The 19,399-nt window shown below is 44.5% G+C and overlaps 1 protein-coding gene across 1 annotated transcript in view; it reads right to left on the bottom strand.

The window, feature by feature from the left end:
* Positions 1 to 2,468: 2,468 nt before the first annotated feature.
* Positions 2,469 to 19,399, bottom strand: part of LOC124721700 — a 196,326-nt gene continuing 179,395 nt past the window's right edge. Inside the window, exons 4-6 of the mRNA XM_047246787.1 lie at positions 13,631 to 13,781; positions 13,428 to 13,542; positions 2,469 to 3,586 (exon numbers count right to left, since the gene is read on the bottom strand). Coding sequence (XP_047102743.1) covers positions 3,446 to 3,586; positions 13,428 to 13,542; positions 13,631 to 13,781 — 407 coding nt within the window. The 3' untranslated portion in view covers positions 2,469 to 3,445. The remainder of the gene's footprint in view (positions 3,587 to 13,427; positions 13,543 to 13,630; positions 13,782 to 19,399) is intronic.

Genomic DNA, 19,399 nt, shown 5'->3' on the forward strand with positions numbered 1-19,399 from the left:
GGAGACAGACGCTCTCCGAAACAGATACGCAAAGGCACAGTGGGTAAAACCTAGGTTTTACTTACAGAATGAGCGAGATGATCAAGAGAGACTCAACTCCATGGTTTTCCTGGTAGGACCCTCACCAAGTACAAATTTAGTGTTTTCTTCGCCTTCCACGAAAAACAGCAGCTTTTTCCGTGGAAGGTAACTTTTGCTAAACTAGAGGTACACCTGATTCTTACAGCCCAATATATCGGCACTACATTGACACCAGTCACACTACGCTATATGACAATGTCAAAATTCTGGCGCGGACGAGGTGTTTTTCAGACAGTTATGAAGGAAGCAATAGAAATTCGTATGGCCAAGAATTTATTTAAATGAGAGAGCGGTTATAGACTAAACAAAACATGGAATCCGGCGGTTTTTTAAATAAAGTCTCAATGACGTCGCAACAGTACAGTTCCCCTGGTACACCGGAATCCCATCATAGATCGACAGTATAGCTACAGATTAAATTTAAGCAGAGTTTTCTGACGCCGAACAACATCTTTGGTACTTTTGTCTGTGCGCTCGGATGCGCAGTGACATGGTCCGCGGGATTAAAATCTCGGAGTGAGTGACGCAGCTTCAGTCTGTAGGCTCACTTGGAAAATGCAGAAATATATATCAGGTGAAGGAATAGGGTTCCTGCCACCGCACACACGAAATCTAATGTACGATTATAAGGGACAGGATAGCACCTTGATAAAGAAGTCACAAGGTAAACATAGTACATCAAAACTGATGGAATTTAGTCGAATTAAATGAGGAAATGCTGAGCTGATTATATTAGGAATTGACACACTAAAAGTAGTAGACGAGTTTTGCTATTTGGCAGTGAAATTGTTGACAATTGCCAGAGTGTGTACGATATAAAATGCAGACTGGCTATAGTAAGAAATGCACTTCTGAAAAAGAGAAATTTGTTAACATCTAATAGCAATTTAAGTGTTGGGAAGCATTTTCTGCAGGTATTTGTCTTGGGTATAGCTTTGAACGGAAGTGAAACGTTGACAATAAGAGAATCAGACAAGAAGGGACTATAAACTTTTGAAATGCGGTGCTACAGAAGATTACTGAAGATTAGGTATGTAGATCGAATAATGAGGTACTGAAATGGAATGAGGAAAAAAGAAATTAATGGTACAACTTGACTAAAAGAAGGCTTCCAATAATAAGCTACATCTTGAAGCATGAATAGTCCAAAATTACACTTTATTAAAGGCATTTTGAAATAAATTCTCAGCAGGTGTCCTTAGTCTCGTTAAATACTTGATATCTTCGAATCAATGGCGGTCCAACACTGACGTAAGTGGTAGAATTCTATTTCACGGCCTGAAATGAATAATCGATTTTGGCAATCAGCTTACGTCTTATTGCAATGGGAGTAATGCACACAGCACTTGTGACTTTCCCTAAAGAAAAGAGAATTGAGGACACGAAAGAAGTGCTAAGCATCCAAGTCGTGCACGACTCTCCGCAAAGGAGTGTCAGAAGGGCTCAGGTATGAACAGTTCCACGTGGCCACCTTCTGGCTCGCTACAACGAGGACTGGGAAGTTTGCAAGTTCCTTACACGAATGAGAACTTGGGTCGAGAGGGTTAAGTCATCGCTTAAGTCATGGGACTTCACAGGACAGTAAGTGCAAGTCCGGCCAAGGAAAGCCAGCCATATCTGCCAATGCTGGCAGTTCTCATGCAGAGAACAAGATGTATTGCTTGTCAGTAACAATGCCCGAGGCGTGGCTCTGTTCTGTAGAAATATTATCTGAATGTAGATTTGGTCAACTCCTTTGTCTTTTTTGTAATTATGTACACAGGACTAAGGTGGTTGTGTAATCGTGTATATATTTGTGTATATTTAGCATGCTTCTGACACGATTAAGTGAAACAGTGAAATTATGGTGCTCCATCATACAGGAACCTATGGTACAAAAAAAAAAAAAAAAAGGTTCAAATGGCTCTGAGCACTATGGGACTTAACATCTGTGGTCATCAGTCCCCTAGAACTTAGAACTACTCGTACTTAAACCTAACTAACCTAAGGACATCACACACATCCATGCCCGAGGGAGGATTCGAACCTGCGACCGTAGCGGTCACGCGGTTCCAGACTGAAGCGCCTAGAACCGCACGGCCACACCGGCCGGCTCCTATCGTACAACCATTGATAGTGTGCACAGGACTCAATCACACGCAAACAGCTGTACAGTTAAATTTAAGAAGTGAGTGGCACTGTATTCAGGATACGTTGCTGGGAAGTTACACTGTGCAGATCCTTAGAAACTTTCTTCCAATACATTCAGGCATTTGGTCTGCAGCACACGAAACCAACTAACACACATTGTCAGTAAAAGATAATGATATAAGGATGTAACATTTAACAGGATAGTAAGGAGTCATAGGGAAGTTTAATAAACAAATTTTCAGCACAATATTCTTTAATACTTTCCAATCATATATATTTTCGCTACGACAGTAAATACATCCACAAGAACAACAGTTAACAATAAAAAGAGGTATTTACCACTAACAGTAATTAGGTGTGCACTACTTATTACTAGCCGTCAACTGTACAGTTGAAAACAATAACTTAACACATATGTACAAATTGATTTTCTAAAACATAAAATCTTTTCTTGAATGTGAGGAAAAGGAATTGCTTGTGACAATCCTTTACTGCATTCCGTAATGCGATTTAAAAGCCGCCACCATTGCAGCCAGTTTTCCTATCTACAAGTGTGGTTGCGTGCACTTTCGGAAGCTACACCGTGCAATGGATGACAGTGCTACCTTGAAGAAAAAACAGTCTAACCATAACAGACAAGGAACGATAGCTACTTAAAGTGTACATCAAGCGAACTGATAACACTGTGAAACACACACACACACACACACACACACACACACACACACACACACACACACACACACACACACACACCATTCCCTGTAGCTTACAGCAAACGCCTATCGAGTATTTTGTTGTCTTCACAGTTTAGTTCAGTCAACGATCAGTCGAACCACCAGTATTTATCACAGTTAAGGACGATGCAGGTGAAATGTAATACTTTTCTGATATACCTAACCTACGAGTCTTTAAACACTAAGAGTACTTTGGTACGAAAGAGTGTAAGTTATTTTAGGACGATCGATTATGCAGAAATAGCCACACATAGTATTCGATAAATCTCTTAAGTCTTGAGCAATCCAAAACGATAGGAAACATTTTTGCAAAAAGAAAATAAAAATCATCGAAGACGGACAGTATGAAACCGAAGTGGGACCATTTAAAAGTTCGCCGCATACATGAATTCAGTCTCTACGGAGAAGGACTGAGAAAAGGGCGTGTGAAGCCCGTACAGCCGCTAGGACAGCTACGGTTGTTGGGTAGGCTACAGGTCCAGGTGGGCGCCACCAGCTCACGTCCGGTACAGCAGAGCCAGTGCCGGGTGCAGCAGAGCCACCAGCGCCAGGGACAGCTCCACCAGCAGCGCAGTTGGACCCACAGACGCACTCCCAGCGTCTGCTCCGCATACCTTGGCGAATTTCTCGCAGTGGCCCTGTAACATGCACACGTTCATCATATTCATTCTCTCTCTCTCTCTCTCTCTCTCTCTCTCTCTCTCCCCCCTCCCCCCCAATATAAAGCCAACCGAACATCAGTTTGGTGGTTATCACTGTTAGCATTCAATCGCGATTCTTATACACATATTTTAACAACGCGTTTCAAGAGACAATGCTCTCATCATCAGGTTGTAAAGTCTATGTCATGAAATTAAACGGACTAAAAAGACAAAATACCATCACAAACAGTTGGGAAGTCCATATAGTAAAACAGAATTAAAAGTATATTGGACTGTGGGTCCTCGTCTTACATTGAAGTTGTTGACACAAGTCGATGGCCGTCCCATAGCTACCAAGTATGCTGTCGCACTGTGCCGGCTAGGGAGCTGTTGTGGACTGACGTGCCTAGGTGATAGCAGGGCAACAAACATGCGTTCTCCATTTATAGAAAACAAACTACGACTGATGCCGTGATCCCGAATGATTCATGCCATCCGCAGGCTTATAAAGAAGCTGCTTTCCGTAGTCTCGTGCATAGGGCAGTCAATATACCTATGAGCGAAAAAGATAGGGAGACAAATTAATACCGTTAAGAGAATAGCGATGAATAACGGTTACAGAATAGATATGGTTAAAAAACTGTTACGGAAAAGTAATAAGCGCAAAAAGAAAAAACCTGATGGAGAGAAAGAGAAAAGTTATCACGATGCCATACTACGGAACAGTCTCACAAAAGATAGCAAATATTTTTAAGCCATACGATGTTAAAATAGCTTTTCAGACTAATAACCTAGTGAGGTATAGCCCTAAGCACGATATTGGCGAGAAGAGAAATAAGTTTGAAAGATCGGGAGTTTATAAGATTCAGTGCAGAACGTGTGATGCAAAATGTATAGGGCAGACAGGAAGATCATTCGCGATCCGGTATAAAAAACAAAGACGCGTTCAGGTTAGGAAATTATGACAAATCAGCTGTTGCGAACCATATATATGAAACAGGCCATCCCCTTAATAGCATAGAAGATAACGTGGAAATATTGCATGTAGAAAAGAAAGGGAGGAAACTTGATTTACTAGAGGAATTCGAGATAGTTATCCATGAAAAGAAACAAAGCAATATTCTAAATGCACAAGATAATTTTAAATAAATGAGATTTTTTAGCGGGTTTTTAGAATTATTTTAGGGCAGGCATGCGACTTTAAACTTGTAGCATGTCACTGACGGAGTTGCTAGAGGCTAACAATGGCAGACCAATGCAATAAGGAAATAAGGCGCCCAATAGCATAGCGTTACTGTCAAGCACACGGCTGTAAACACCCCACAACACCTAGGCACGTCAGTCCACAACAGCTCCCGAGCCGGCACAGTGCGACAGCATACTTCGTAGCTATGGGACGGCCATCGACTTGTGTCAACAACTTCAATGTAAGACGAGGACCCACAGTCCAATATACTTTTAATTCTGTTTTACTCTATGGACTTCCCAACTATTTGTGATGATATTTTGTCTTTTTAGTCCGTTTAATTTCATGACATAGACTTTACAACCTGATGAGAGCATTGTCTCTTGAAACGCGTTGTTAAAATATGTGTATAAGAACCGCGGTTGAATGCTAACAGTGATAACCAGTATAACAACTGCTACCTCGACCCCATAATGGATTATATTAAATCAGTTTGTTACTTTTCACTTCAACACACATTAAACGACGAATTTTTATTCTTCAGGGGCATTAAAGGGAAGCAGTGGTTGGGAAGGGAGTGAGACAGGCTTGTAGAATCTCCCCAGTGTTATTCAATCTGTATATTGAGCAAGCAGTAAACGAAACAAAAGAAAAATTTGGAGTAGGTATTAAAATCCACGGAGAAGAAATAAAAATGTTGAGGTTCGCCGATGACATTGTAATTCTGTCAGAGACAGCAGAGGACTTGGAAGAGCAGTTGAACGGAATGGACAGTGTCTTGAAAGGAGGATATAAGATGAACACCAACAAAAGCAAAACGAGGATAATGGAATGTAGTCGAATTAAGTCGGGTGATGCTGAGGGAATTAGATTAGGAAATGAGACACTTAAAGGAGTTTTGTTATTTGGGGAGCGAGATAACTGATGATGATCGAAGTAGAGAGGATATAAAATGTAGACTGGCAATTGCACGGAAAGCGTTTCTGAAGAATTTGTTAACATCGAGTATAGATTTAAGTATCAGGAAGTCGTTTCTGAAAGTATTTGTATGGAGTGTAGCCATGTATGGAAGTGAAACATGGACGATAAATAGTTTGGACAAGAAGAGAATAGAAGCTTTCGAAATGTGGTGCTACAGAAGAATGCTGAAGATTAGATGGGTAGATTACGTAACTAATGAGGAGGTATTGAATAGAATTGGGGAGAAGAGTTTGTGGCACAACTTGACAAGAAGAAGGGATCGGTTGGTAGGACATGTTCTGAGGCATCAAGGGATCCCAAATTTAGCATTGGAGGGCAGCGTGGAGGGTAAAAATCGTAGAGGGAGACCAAGAGATGAATACACTAAACAGATTCAGAAGGATGTAGGTTGCAGTAAGTACTGGGAGATAAAGCTTGCACAGGTTGGAGTAGCATGAAGAGCTGCATCAAACCAGTCTCAGAACTGAGAACAACAACAACAACAACATGGACTTTCGTCTTATGCACTGTCCAAAATGTCTATCAGTAATGAAATTCAAGCCACAAGGTCATTTTTTATTTTGAGAGTGGTTCGGATTTCATACTGAACTGAGATCCCACTATAAAAAGGGAGGTATACCTCCAACAGGTCGCCTGTTTTATCTTTTTCACGACTCTCGTACATACTTAGATGTAGAAGATAAATATATAGTACTGTGTGTTCCCAAGCATTATTGAGAAATTAAGGTTGAAGTTTCACTAGCATGTTTGAAACTACACAGTCCAGTTACATTAATGTGACTATCTCCTACGTTCGACTTCAAAGCGCAATAACCACTCAGACGGCAGATGGCAGCACTAGCAGTGGAGGGTACATAAATCGTGTTGGGGGTGGGGGAAGAGGGGGGTGGTGCGAAAAACTGTGCAGTCTATGTCCTAATGCCGAAACGTAGCAATTTACCTGACATGCAAAAGTGTATGATCATTAGCTTTGGGCCCAAGAGTGGAAGTACTTCCGAAACGTCTAAGTTTTTAAACTGTTAGTCTGCCGCCATGGTTGAAGTGCACCGTGCATGGTAAAATGGCGCTATCCAAAACGGGCGATGACGTAACTGCGGTGCACCACGGGCCATAGATGATAAGTGTGAACGATGGCTGTGGTGATGCGTAAGGCGAATAGACGCGCAATTGTTGAGCAATTGACCGTCCAGATGAACCAAGGGGCTACCAACCGTCTCCTTACCAACCATACAACGAATGTTGCTGTGCATGGGCCTCCACAGCAGACGCCTGGTTCATGCACCCGTGCCGACTGTTGTTCATCGGCAACGAAGGCTGGAATTTGCATACCAATACCGCAACTCTACGTTCAGTGTGTGGCGACTAGTGGTCTTTTCAGATGAAACGTGTGTCATGCTCCATCGGACAGATGGCCGTTGGCATTTACTGCGTGGTACGTCTCAAAGCAAACACCCTGCGGCGGTCGTGTGAGGGGTTCAGGCCGCAGGAGGAAGTATTATGGTCTGGGAAATATTTTAGTGGCTTTCTCTGGGTGATCTCGTCCTCGTGGAAGGCACAATGGATAAACGTAAGTACGTATCTAACCTTAGGGATTACATTCACCCCTATATGCAGTTTGTTTTTCCTCAGCACGATGGCATCTACCAGCAAGACAATGCAACGTTTCACGCAGCTCGCAGTGTAGCTGTATGGTTCGAAGAGCTCCAGAATGAGTTTACCGTACTTCCCTGGCCACCAGACTCACCGGATTTAAATCCAATCGAGAGTATGTGGGACCACCCCGATCGGGCTTATCGCGTCTTGGATTCTCAACTGAGAAACCTAGCTCAGCTGGCCGAGTCGGCATGGCTCCACATTCCTGTAGGTACCTTCCATAACCTGACACTTCCTGAACGTTTCGCAGAGATTCCGCTACAGAAAGCTGTTATTCAGGATTTTGACAGGTGATCGCAGTGACTGGATGGTGTATATGAGAGCAACTATCAAGCAGCAGCGTTAAATTAACAGTATAAGAAGACAGACTAAAATTTTGCATATACTGCGAGTCCCGTAACTATTTATTACAATTTTCACCTACACAGTTTTAACCAGCAGGGAAGTTTCGAAGTTCAGTTTAGCTTCAAATATTTTTTAGCTTTAGATTATACACTCCTGGAAATGGAAAAAAGAACACATTGACACCGGTGTGTCAGACCCACCATACTTGCTCCGGACACTGCGAGAGGGCTGTACAAGCAATGATCACACGCACGGCACAGCGGACACACCAGGAACCGCGGTGTTGGCCGTCGAATGGCGCTAGCTGCGCAGCATTTGTGCACCGCCGCCGTCAGTGTCAGCCAGTTTGCCGTGGCATACGGAGCTCCATCGCAGTCTTTAACACTGGTAGCATGCCGCGACAGCGTGGACGTGAACCGTATGTGCAGTTGACGGACTTTGAGCGAGGGCGTATAGTGGGCATGCGGGAGGCCGGGTGGACGTACCGCCGAATTGCTCAACACGTGGGGCGTGAGGTCTCCACAGTACATCGATGTTGTCGCCAGTGGTCGGCGGAAGGTGCACGTGCCCGTCGACCTGGGACCGGACCGCAGCGACGCACGGATGCACGCCAAGACCGTAGGATCCTACGCAGTGCCGTAGGGGACCGCACCGCCACTTCTCAGCAAATTAGGGACACTGTTGCTCCTGGGGTATCGGCGAGGACCATTCGCAACCGTCTCCATGAAGCTGGGCTACGGTCCCGCACACCGTTAGGCCGTCTTCCGCTCACGCCCCAACATCGTGCAGCCCGCCTCCAGTGGTGTTGCGACAGGCGTGAATGGAGGGACGAATGGAGACGTGTCGTCTTCAGCGATGAGAGTCGCTTCTGCCTTGGTGCCAATGATGGTCGTATGCGTGTTTGGCGCCGTGCAGGTGAGCGCCACAATCAGGACTGCATACGACCGAGGCACACAGGGCCAACACCCGGCATCATGGTGTGGGGAGCGATCTCCTACACTGGCCGTACACCACTGGTGATCGTCGAGGGGACACTGAATAGTGCGCGGTACATCCACACCGTCATCGAACCCATCGTTCTACCATTCCTAAACCGGCAAGGGAACTTGCTGTTCCAACAGGACAATGCACGTCCGCATGTATCCCGTGCCACCCAACGTGCTCTAGAAGGTGTAAGTCAACTACCCTGGCCAGCAAGATCTCCGGATCTGTCCCCCATTGAGCATGTTTGGGACTGGATGAAGCGTCGTCTCACGCGGTCTGCACGTCCAGCACGAACCCTGGTCCAACTGAGGCGCCAGGTGGAAATGGCATGGCAAGCCGTTCCACAGGACTACATACAGCATCTCTACGATCGTCTCCATGGGAGAATAGCAGCCTGCATTGCTGCGAAAGGTGGATATACACTGTACTAGTGCCGACATTGTGCATGCTCTGTTGCCTGTGTCTATGTGCCTGTGGTTCTGTCAGTGTGATCATGTGATGTATCTGACCCCAGGAATGTGTCAATGAAGTTTCCCCTTCCTGGGACAATGAATTCACGGTGTTCTTATTTCAATTTCCAGGAGTGTAGCTTATAATATGTCCCTAGTGTTATCACCACCACCACCACCACCACCACCACCACCACCACCACCACCACCACCACCACCACCACCGTGTGTCCCTATCCGGATAACCATAATTCTTCGTTGCAATGGAAGTGTTTACTCGAAATAAAGGCCAGGATTCGAGGGCAGAATGGGCAGACCTTCAAGGCTTCCGTCTTATTCGGCTGCGCAAACGCTGCTGCTCGACAAGTGGTGGGTTCGTACTATATTCAAAGCACTAACAACATTTTGAACCTAGATTTTTCGGAAACGCTTGATAAGCGCACCATACCGAAGGAGCACCTGTTCTAAGTACGTACTACAACCATGCAAAAAAATTAGATAACTTTGTGACCCAACGAGTGAGAGTCCCTTTCAAGTCAATTCGAAGGTTGGAACATGCCAAGGACATACCACCGCCTTATAGGAATATGCACAGTAAAGTACTGTAGTGTTCGAACAAACCTTCTCGTCGAGGGAATCTGTATTTACTATTTTCACAGTGTTTTTAAATATTGTATAGTATATGTGTGATGGGCTATGGAAGTTTGGTTGTAGTACAATGTGTTGAAGTTATTTAGAGACTCCATCCCATACGACGCGTAGAAACTATTTCATCGAGTCTCTCAAAACTCTCGAGGAAAGCGTAACAAAAACTGACTATGTCCAAAATAAATTATCGTTAATGGTTTACAGAGAATAGTTTATCCTAGATAATGTAGATTGGGGGCCAGTAATTTAAATGTTCACAGCTAATTTTGGGAATTTTCATACGTTATATGAAATGAACACACTGAAGCAATGGTCTTACAGGACAATTTTATCCACGTATTATACAGATATTATCCTGAATGTGGTCATTATCGCATGTTCATATACAAAGAGTTTGGCAACAATTTCATTATTTTGAGTAGTCTCTTCTGGCTACAATGCAACCCTGAAATTCTGCATGAAGATAGAGTGTTGAAAATTCTTGGCAGAATAAACAATACGCCAGGACTCGAGCCCAGAACCTGGACTTTGCAGGCAATGCTCTTACTAACTGATCTACCCAGGCACTACTCACAGCTATACTTCATTTCTGCCAGTACTTCTGTCCTACATAGAGGTTCTGCTGCACCGTTTACGGGACGACCATTCTTAAAAGAAAGGCGTTGCCCACTAGAAGCAAGGTACTGTTATTGAGTCCCAGCCAAGCACAAAGTTTCAACCTGCCACGAAGTTTCGGTATTTAGTTTCAGATCGTATTTAGTTTTGATTTGTCCCCAGCCTTGTCAGAATCGCGTTTAGTTGCTCTTTGCTCTATGTCAGCACAACGTTGTCAACTGTAAAGCGCAGCAGGTCAAGTCTGTTTCATCTATACATATGTACTACTACCATCGGTTTCGGGTCAAAGGTTAGGTTGGGGAGGGGGAGAGAAGCACACTATGTTAATGTCTGTCTCTTACTCTTCCTTCCCATAAAATAACTTTGCTTGCACCCACATTTAATGTGCCAAAAATGCCTAGGATTTTAATAATGAAATAATAATAATAATAATAATTATTATTATTATATTGAATTTACGATTTTCGTTGGATCCTCAGTACATCACTGTTACCCTCCGTTTTCTTTTTCTCTCTTTCCTTCTGGCCATGTCCCTCTACTTTTGTGTTTTAATCAGGAAACACTTTTTGGAATTGTTCCATAAATGCATGTTTTCTGTCTTTTCCTGCTACTCCTGACTTCTCTAAACCACGAAAGTTTGGTTTTTTTAACTTTTGTCAAATCAGATGAATATTTCTTGTCATTATGTTGTTATCTATTCTATTAAAGTGGCTATAAAATGTAATTACTGCGTTCTCATTGTATCATATTTTCAGATTTTCCCCTACACCACCCTGGTTACTTCTCAGTTTCCAAATCCCATTTTCGTACTTCCGATCCAAAACTTCTCTAATTATTCTTCGCTCTTTCGGCTCCGAATCATTTGACTGTTTGGCTGTGTTTGCGACTAGGCATTCAGAGGCATAAAGATGTCAGTTTTTAACCACCACATTGTAATGCCTCAGTTTTCTGTTAACGCGAAATTACATTTTCTCTGGCTCTATGCCTGTCAGGTACTCTGAAGCATTTGGCAGGTTTATTTTGCCCTAAGTTTTAAATTCTGAAACTTATTTTATTTTTTCGTATTTTGATTCCATATATTTTGGTACACCAGTAACGTTGGTAATCTTTAGTGTTTTCTGTAAACGAAATTTGTAGCTCAGTATTTTCCCTTACCTCTTGCAGGATGTTTATCTGGTCTGTTTCACCTTGCATGTTTTCCGCTAAGACTGCTAAATCATAAGCAGCAGCTCAGCAGTAACTCCCCAAGTTTCCCTTTATTCCTTCCTCTTCTGTTCTTTTCATGAATTCTCGTACTTTCTTCAAAACGCAGTTGAATAATGAACAACACAGGCCATCCCCATGCCTCACGCCTGTTTCATTTTAAAAAGGTTTTGATATTGCATCTTAAATTTTAACTTTGAAAATGTTACTAGTCCAAGTTTGCTTAATGACTGCCAATGTTTTATTGATAGCTCCAAATTCTTCTAGGACACTGAGTAGTGTATCTTATGACGGAATCAATTCTTTTATAAATCAAGAACGGGTACATAAAGATTTTAATATATTCCAATACACTGAAGCACCAAAGAAACTGGTATAGGCATGCGTATTCAAATACAGAGAGATGTAAACAGGCTGAATACAACGCTGCGGTCGCAGCGCCTATATAAGGCAACAAGTGTGTGGCGCAGTTGGTAGATAGGTTACTGCTGTTACAATGGTTGGTTATTAAGATTTACGAGAATTTCAACGTACTGTTATAATCTGCGCACGAGCGATGGGACACAGTATCTCCGAGGTAGCGATTAAGTGGGGATTTTCCAGTACGACCATTTCACGAGTGTACCGTTAATCTCCGACATCGCCGCTGCCGGAAAAAGATCCTGGAAGAACGGGACCAACGATGACTGAAGAGTATCTTTTAACGTGACAGATGTGCAACCCTTCCGAAAATTGCTGCACATTTCAATACAGGGCCACCAACAAGTGTCGACGTGCGAACCATTCTATGACACATCATCGATATGGGCTTTCGGAGCGGAAGGCCAACTCGTGTACACTTGACTGCACAACAGAGCTTAAGCCTCACCTAGGCCCGTCAACACCGATATTGGACTGTTGCTGACTGGAAGTATGTTGCCTGATCGGTCGAGTCCCGTTTCAAATTGTGTCTAGCAGATAGACGTGTATGGGTATAGAGATAACCTCATGATTCCACAGACACTGCGTGTCAGCAGAGGACTGTTAATGCTGGTGGAGGCTATGTGATGATGTGGAGTGCGTGCAGTTGGAGTGATATGGGACTCCAGCTACGTCTATGACAGTTTAGACGTACGTAAGAATCCTGTCTGATCACCTACATCCATTCATGACCATTGCGCATTTCGACGGACTCTGGCAATTCCAGCAGGTCAATGCGACACCCAACACGTCGATAATTGCTATAGAGTGACTCCAGGATCACTTTTATGAGTTTAAACACTCCCGCTGGCCACCGAACTGCCCAGACGTGAACATTTGAGCATATCTGGGATACCTTGCAACGTGCTGTTCAGAAGAGATCTCTCTCGCACTCTTACGGATTTATGGACAGCCCTGCAGGGTTATGGTGTCAAGTCCCTCCAGCACTACTTCAGACATTTGCCGAGTCCATGTCACGTCGTGCTGCGGCATTTCTGCGTGCTCACAAGGGGCCTACACTATATTAGGCAGATGTACCAGTTTTTTTGGCTGTTGAGTGTATAATCATACTTTGATTAGATCGTAGGTTAGTACAGTGGCTCTGCTTATTTCTTGGGAGGTCATGATCCTCAGTGCCTCACTACTTCTCCTCCTCCTCCTCCTCCTCCGATCCGGTCCTGACTTCTCTCCTCCCTTCAACACACTAATTTAGTATGCATGTATAGAACAAAATGCCTTATCGACAGTAGTATCGACGCAGCTGGACTTGGTGAGGCACGAAGAGCTTAAAGTAGGAAAGTGATGAGTTAAGTACCTCGACAAGCGGCCTGGCCATGCGGTCGAGGAAGTGCTTGGTGAAGTTGGCAGTGGCTACGCCGCAACCGCTGAGCGCCGCCGTCGTGGAGCAAGTTAGGTACTGCTGGAACGAGCTGCAACACCGACATCGCATTTCAGTTTCTGTCACACTGAGGACTACACATGCGACTAGGTGGTGCATTCTGATGGGTAGGTACTGACCAGCAGACTTGCTGCAGCTTGGCGTCCGACTCCTGCTGGGACCGCGGCTCGGCGCTGGGCACGTTCTGGCGGATCGCCTCCTGGTAGTCCGAGGCGCAGTCCTCGTTCCGCAGGTTCACCTCGCGCATGCACGGCGCGTGCACCAGGTACTCTGCAACACAAGGTTCCCTTTTTTTATTCATTCATACATCAACTAGATTCTACAACTGCTGCTTTTTAAACTAAGAGGCCACAACTGGAACTGTCAGCTGTGTGTAATCTTACAGCACTACCGACACAGTTCGCCGGTTGCGAGAGTTGTTCCTTTGCACACTTTTAAGCCGGCGGCACACGGACCGTGCATCCGAACGTTGAGCGTGCCGAGTTTCTCACGTCATAGCGTGGAATAGCTCGTTCGGGAGTCTTTCCGAACGTGCAGAGCAATATCTGGCATGTCAGATATTCTGAGCGTGCGTCTGAGCGTTGACCAATGAGATGGCACAGCGCCTCCTACGTCACACGCACGTCGTCTCCCTTCAGTACAGACTTGTGAGGCGCCATATTGGCGTTCAAGCCTACACTCCTGGGAATTGAAATAAGAACACCGTGAATTCATTCTCCCAGGAAGGAGAAACTTTATTGACACACTCCTGGGGTCAGATACATCACACTGACAGAACCACAGGCACATAGACACAGGCAACAGAGCATGCACAATGTCGGCACTAGTACAGTGTATATCCACCTTTCGCAGCAATGCAGGCTGCTATTCTCCCATGGAGACGATCGTAGAGATGCTGGATGTAGTCCTGTGGAACGGCTTGCCATGCCATTTCCACCTGGCGCCTCAGTTGGACCAGCGATCGTGCTGGACGTGCAGACCACGTGAGACGACGCTTCATCCAGTCCCAAACATGCTCAATGGGGGACAGATCCGGAGATCTTGCTGGCCAGGGTAGTTGACTTACACCTTCTAGAGCACGTTGGGTGGCACGGGATACATGCGGACGTGCGTTGTCCTGTTGGAACAGCAAGTTCCCTTGCCAGTCTAGGAATGGTAGAACGATGGGTTCGATGACGGTTTGGATGTACCGTGCACTATTCAGTGTCCCCTCGACGATCACCAGTGGTGTACGGCCAGTGTAGGAGATCGCTCCCCACACCATGATGCCGGGTGTTGGCCCTGTGTGCCTCGGTCGTATGCAGTCCTGATTGTGGCGCTCACCTGCACGGCGCCAAACACGCATACGACCATCATTGGCACCAAGGCAGAAGCGACTCTCATCGCTGAAGACGACACGTCTCCATTCGTCCCTCCATTCACGCCTGTCGCGACACCACTGGAGGCGGGCTGCACGATGTTGGGGCGTGAGCGGAAGACGGCCTAACGGTGTGCGGGACCGTAGCCCAGCTTCATGGAGACGGTTGCGAATGGTCCTCGCCGATACCCCAGGAGCAACAGTGTCCCTAATTTGCTGGGAAGTGGCGGTGCGGTCCCCTACGACACTGCGTAGGATCCTACGGTCTTGGCGTGCATCCGTGCGTCGCTGCGGTCCGGTCCCAGGTCGACGGGCACGTGCACCTTCCGCCGACCACTGGCGACAACATCGGTGTACTGTGGAGACCTCACGCCCCACGTGTTGAGCAATTCGGCGGTACGTCCACCCGGCCTCCCGCATGCCCACTATATGCCCTCGCTCAAAGTCCGTCAACTGCACATACGGTTCACGTCCACGCTGTCGCGGCATGCTACCAGTGTTAAAGACGGCGATGGAGCTCCGTATGCCACGGCAAACTGGCTGACACTGACGGCGGCGGTGCACAAATGCTGCGCAGCTAGCGCCATTCGACGGCCAACACCGCGGTTCCTGGTGTGTCCGCTGTGCCGTGCGTGTGATCATTGCTTGTACAGCCCTCTCGCAGTGTCCGGAGCAAGTATGGTGGATCTGACACACCGGTGTCAATGTGTTCTTTTTTCCATTTCCAGGAGTGTAGGTATATGTATGCCGTTTCTGAGCACCAGCAAACTGAGGATCACTGGAAAACCCGTTGTTAGTTGTGATTCGTTCCAATAAAATTATGAGAGACATCATATTCGTGGCAAAAGAATTATTGTAACCTGCGTATTATGAGAGTAAGCTATTTGAAGGCAGCGACACGCTGAAGATCCACCAAAAACGCATTGTTCTTGGTACAATTTGTTATAATTAAATTTCAATTAGTAACATAATTATCTACGATTAACGGTTTTAGCAAGCGGCAAGACAATATGATTAATCAGATAGATTATGTTTGGGGTTTAGCGTAATGGGTAGCGTCTCTGCCCAAAAAGAACTTTTTGTTGGGGCGATGGTTCGCGTCGTAACACTTCCAAATTTTTTTCCTAACATTCGCGTTTATTAGGTTCTGATAATTTATTATTAGTTTGTTTTGTTTTGTTGTGGTCTTCAGTCCTGAGACTGGTTTGATGCAGCTCTCCATGCTACTCTATCCTGTGCAAGCTGCTTCATCTCCCAGTACCTACTGCAACGGACATCCTTCTGAATCTGCTTAGTGTATTCATCTCTTGGTCTCCCCCTACGATTTTTACCCTCCACGCTGCCCTGCAACACTAAATTGGTGATCCCTTGATGCCTCAGAACATGTCCTACCAACCGATCCCTTCTTCTGGTCAAGTTGTGCCACAAACTTCTCTTCTCCCCAATCCTATTTAATACTTCCTCATTAGTTATGTGATCTACCCATCTAATCTTCAGCATTCTTCTGTAGCACCACATTTCGAAAGCTTCTATTCTCTTCTTGTCCATACTATTTATCGTCCATGTTTCACTTCCATACATGGCTACACTCCATACAAATACTTTCAGAAATGACTTCCTGACACTTAAATCAATACTCGATGTTAACAAATTTCTCTTCTTCAGAAACGCTTTCCTTGCCATTGCCAGTCTACATTTTATATCCTCTCTACTTCGACCATCATCAGTTATTTTGCTCCCCAAATAGCAACACTCCTTTACTACTTTAAGTGTCATTTCCTAATCTAATACCCTCAACATCACCCGACTTAATTCGACTACATTCCATTATCCTCGTTTTGCTTTTGTTGGTGTTCATCTTATATCCTCCTTTCAAGACACTGTCCATTCCGTTCAACTGCTCTTCCAAGTCCTCTGCTGTCTCTGACAGAATTACAATGTCATCGGCGAACCTCAACGTTTTTATTTCTTCTCCATGGATTTTAATACCTACTCCGAATTTTTCTTTTGTTTCGTTTACTGCTTGCTCAATATACAGATTGAATAACATCGGGGAGAGGCTACAACCCTGTCTTACTCCCTTCCCAACCACTGCTTCCCTTTCATGCACCTCGACTCTTATACCTGCCATCTGGTTTCTGTACAAATTGTAAATAGCCTTTCGCTCCCTGTATTTTACCCCTGCCACCTTTAGAATTTGAAAGAGTATTCCAGTCAACATTGTCAAAAGCTTTCTCTAAGTCTACAAATGCTAGAAACGTAGGTTTGCCTTGCCTTAATCTTTCTTCTAAGATAAGTCGTAGGGTCAGTATTGCCTCACGTGTTCCAGTGTTTCTACGGAATCCAAACTGATCTTCCCCGAGGTCGGCTTCTACTAGTTTCTCCATTCGTCTGTAAAGAATTCGTGTTAGTATTTTGCAGCTGTGGCTTATTAAACTAATTGTTCGGTAATTTTCACATCTGTCAACACCTGCTTTCTTTGGGATTGGTATTATTATATTCTTCTTGAAGTCTGAGGGTATTTCGCCTGTTTCATAGATCTTGCTCACCAGATGGTAGAGTTTTGTCAGGACTGGCTCTCCCAAGGCCGTCAGTAGTTCCAATGGAATGTTGTCTATTAGTTTAATGTAAGTATATGCTACAAATATTTTATGTTATGTAAATATAAGTTCACCTTTTTTTGAGGGGTGACTTTGTTCGATTGGCTTAATCTACAGGACAGCTTGCGCTACTTGTATAACGTTATTTTGCTCCGTTTTCTTTTACGCTTCGTAATTCACATGTTGCCAAGATTCTGCTTCTGGGTAGGAACAGTGATCAAGTAACCTTGGGGTTTTACTAAAATGTGGGAATGATGAAATAATGTTTATCGTATGCAGAGAAGTATTCCGAATTTGTACCGAGCTGTTTGTAACGGAACTTTTATAAGCCTGTGTCCTTATTGATTGGACATGGTACTTTCCTTTTCGTGGACGATGGAGGAAATGTGCGTTTTATTAGAGCTAACGTGGGAACTTTACGCACGCCCGTTGAATAAACAGTGTGATTTACGAACTACTATAAGCATCCCTCAACTGCCGCTGGAGTGCGTTGCGATCACGTATACCACGTTGGGGCCCACGTACCGTATGCACAAGTCGCATCGTTCCTGAGCGTTCAGCAGCACGTTGAACTTGGCACGCTCGGCGTTAACGTTCGACAGCACGGTCGGTCTGCCGACGGCTTTAAGCCACCCTCACATAAGTCGACAGACTGTTGGTGGACTATGGTCTGGTCGACAAGATAAGGAGAACTTATGAGAAGCCATATTGGATTTCGTCGTTTTCAGTTGAATCCCAATCATGCGGGTTTTTTGTGTTGTAACTTACATACTCCGAAAATATGCTGCTTCAGAGCACCGGTACATTAATGTATCCTCGAAAACTCGTTATTGATATCTGCTGCATTCAAATGACAGTGGTTAAATAATTTTCGCATTTGGTGTATTCGTTTCATAACTTGTATATTGTGGGAGTACGCCATATCAAGGCCACAGAACAATGTATTTTTCAGAAAGGTGTTATTCTTGAAATGTTTTGTTACAATTAAATGTCTAAATAATATACCGACGATTAAAGCCTACAAGACATGATAATATTAAATATACAATTATATGTTACACAAATTCAGCATATTGTAGCGGATAGAAGTGTGTATCTATGAAGTCTAATTTATTCATGTCCCGCTTTAACCAAATATTTTTTATTCGCCTTCGCGTCTTTAAACTTTTATAACCTGATATCATTACTGACTCTCCTTGGGTGTTGTTTTTCTACTACAGACAGAACAACATAGCTAACATATGGACAAAGGAGGAAATGTACGTTTTTACAGAGCTAGCGTAGAATTTTTACATCCCTCGATTTTCGTAAACTCTGATTTGTGAGCCAGATGCAGCCAACAACTGCCACTGGTGGGCGCTGCAGTCACAAATCGTGATAACGAGCACGTGCCGTGTGATGCACCAGCTCGTTTCTAAGCGTGCACCAACCAAATCGAACTTATTCTGGCGTGCTTCACTATAAGAAACACATCTTGTGTGAGGACGGCTTTAGAGAGGGTTAGAGCGCGAAAGTAGTTGCTGTCCCAGACGAGTCTGCTCGCTCGTCGGAGCATTGAGTAGAGCGCGGGGATAAAAGTTTTCTTATGGCGGTAACAAGCAGCTAACAGCTGGCGCATGAACCATTACGCCACGGAGGGGCTCTTTCGCATCACGAGAAAACATTTCGCACAATTCACCAGACAAGCTATGAGCAATAATGAAAAAAAGATGAATCCCTAAACATATACATGAACGCCAGAATTAGAACTGGCACGGGGAAAGGAGTAACACCTGAATTACAAACAAATTAAGGACCGAAACGAGGGTGTAGCTTGTCGCTAACGTCACTATTATATAGATGCCATGATCAAATATGCAAAGAGAGATCAAACACCATAAGGTATAAATATTGGGAGGAATAAATACATTAACACGATTTTATTTGCGGAT

This window comes from Schistocerca piceifrons, chromosome X, assembly GCF_021461385.2.
Source record: "Schistocerca piceifrons isolate TAMUIC-IGC-003096 chromosome X, iqSchPice1.1, whole genome shotgun sequence".
In the NCBI taxonomy this organism is placed as follows: domain Eukaryota; kingdom Metazoa; phylum Arthropoda; class Insecta; order Orthoptera; family Acrididae; genus Schistocerca; species Schistocerca piceifrons.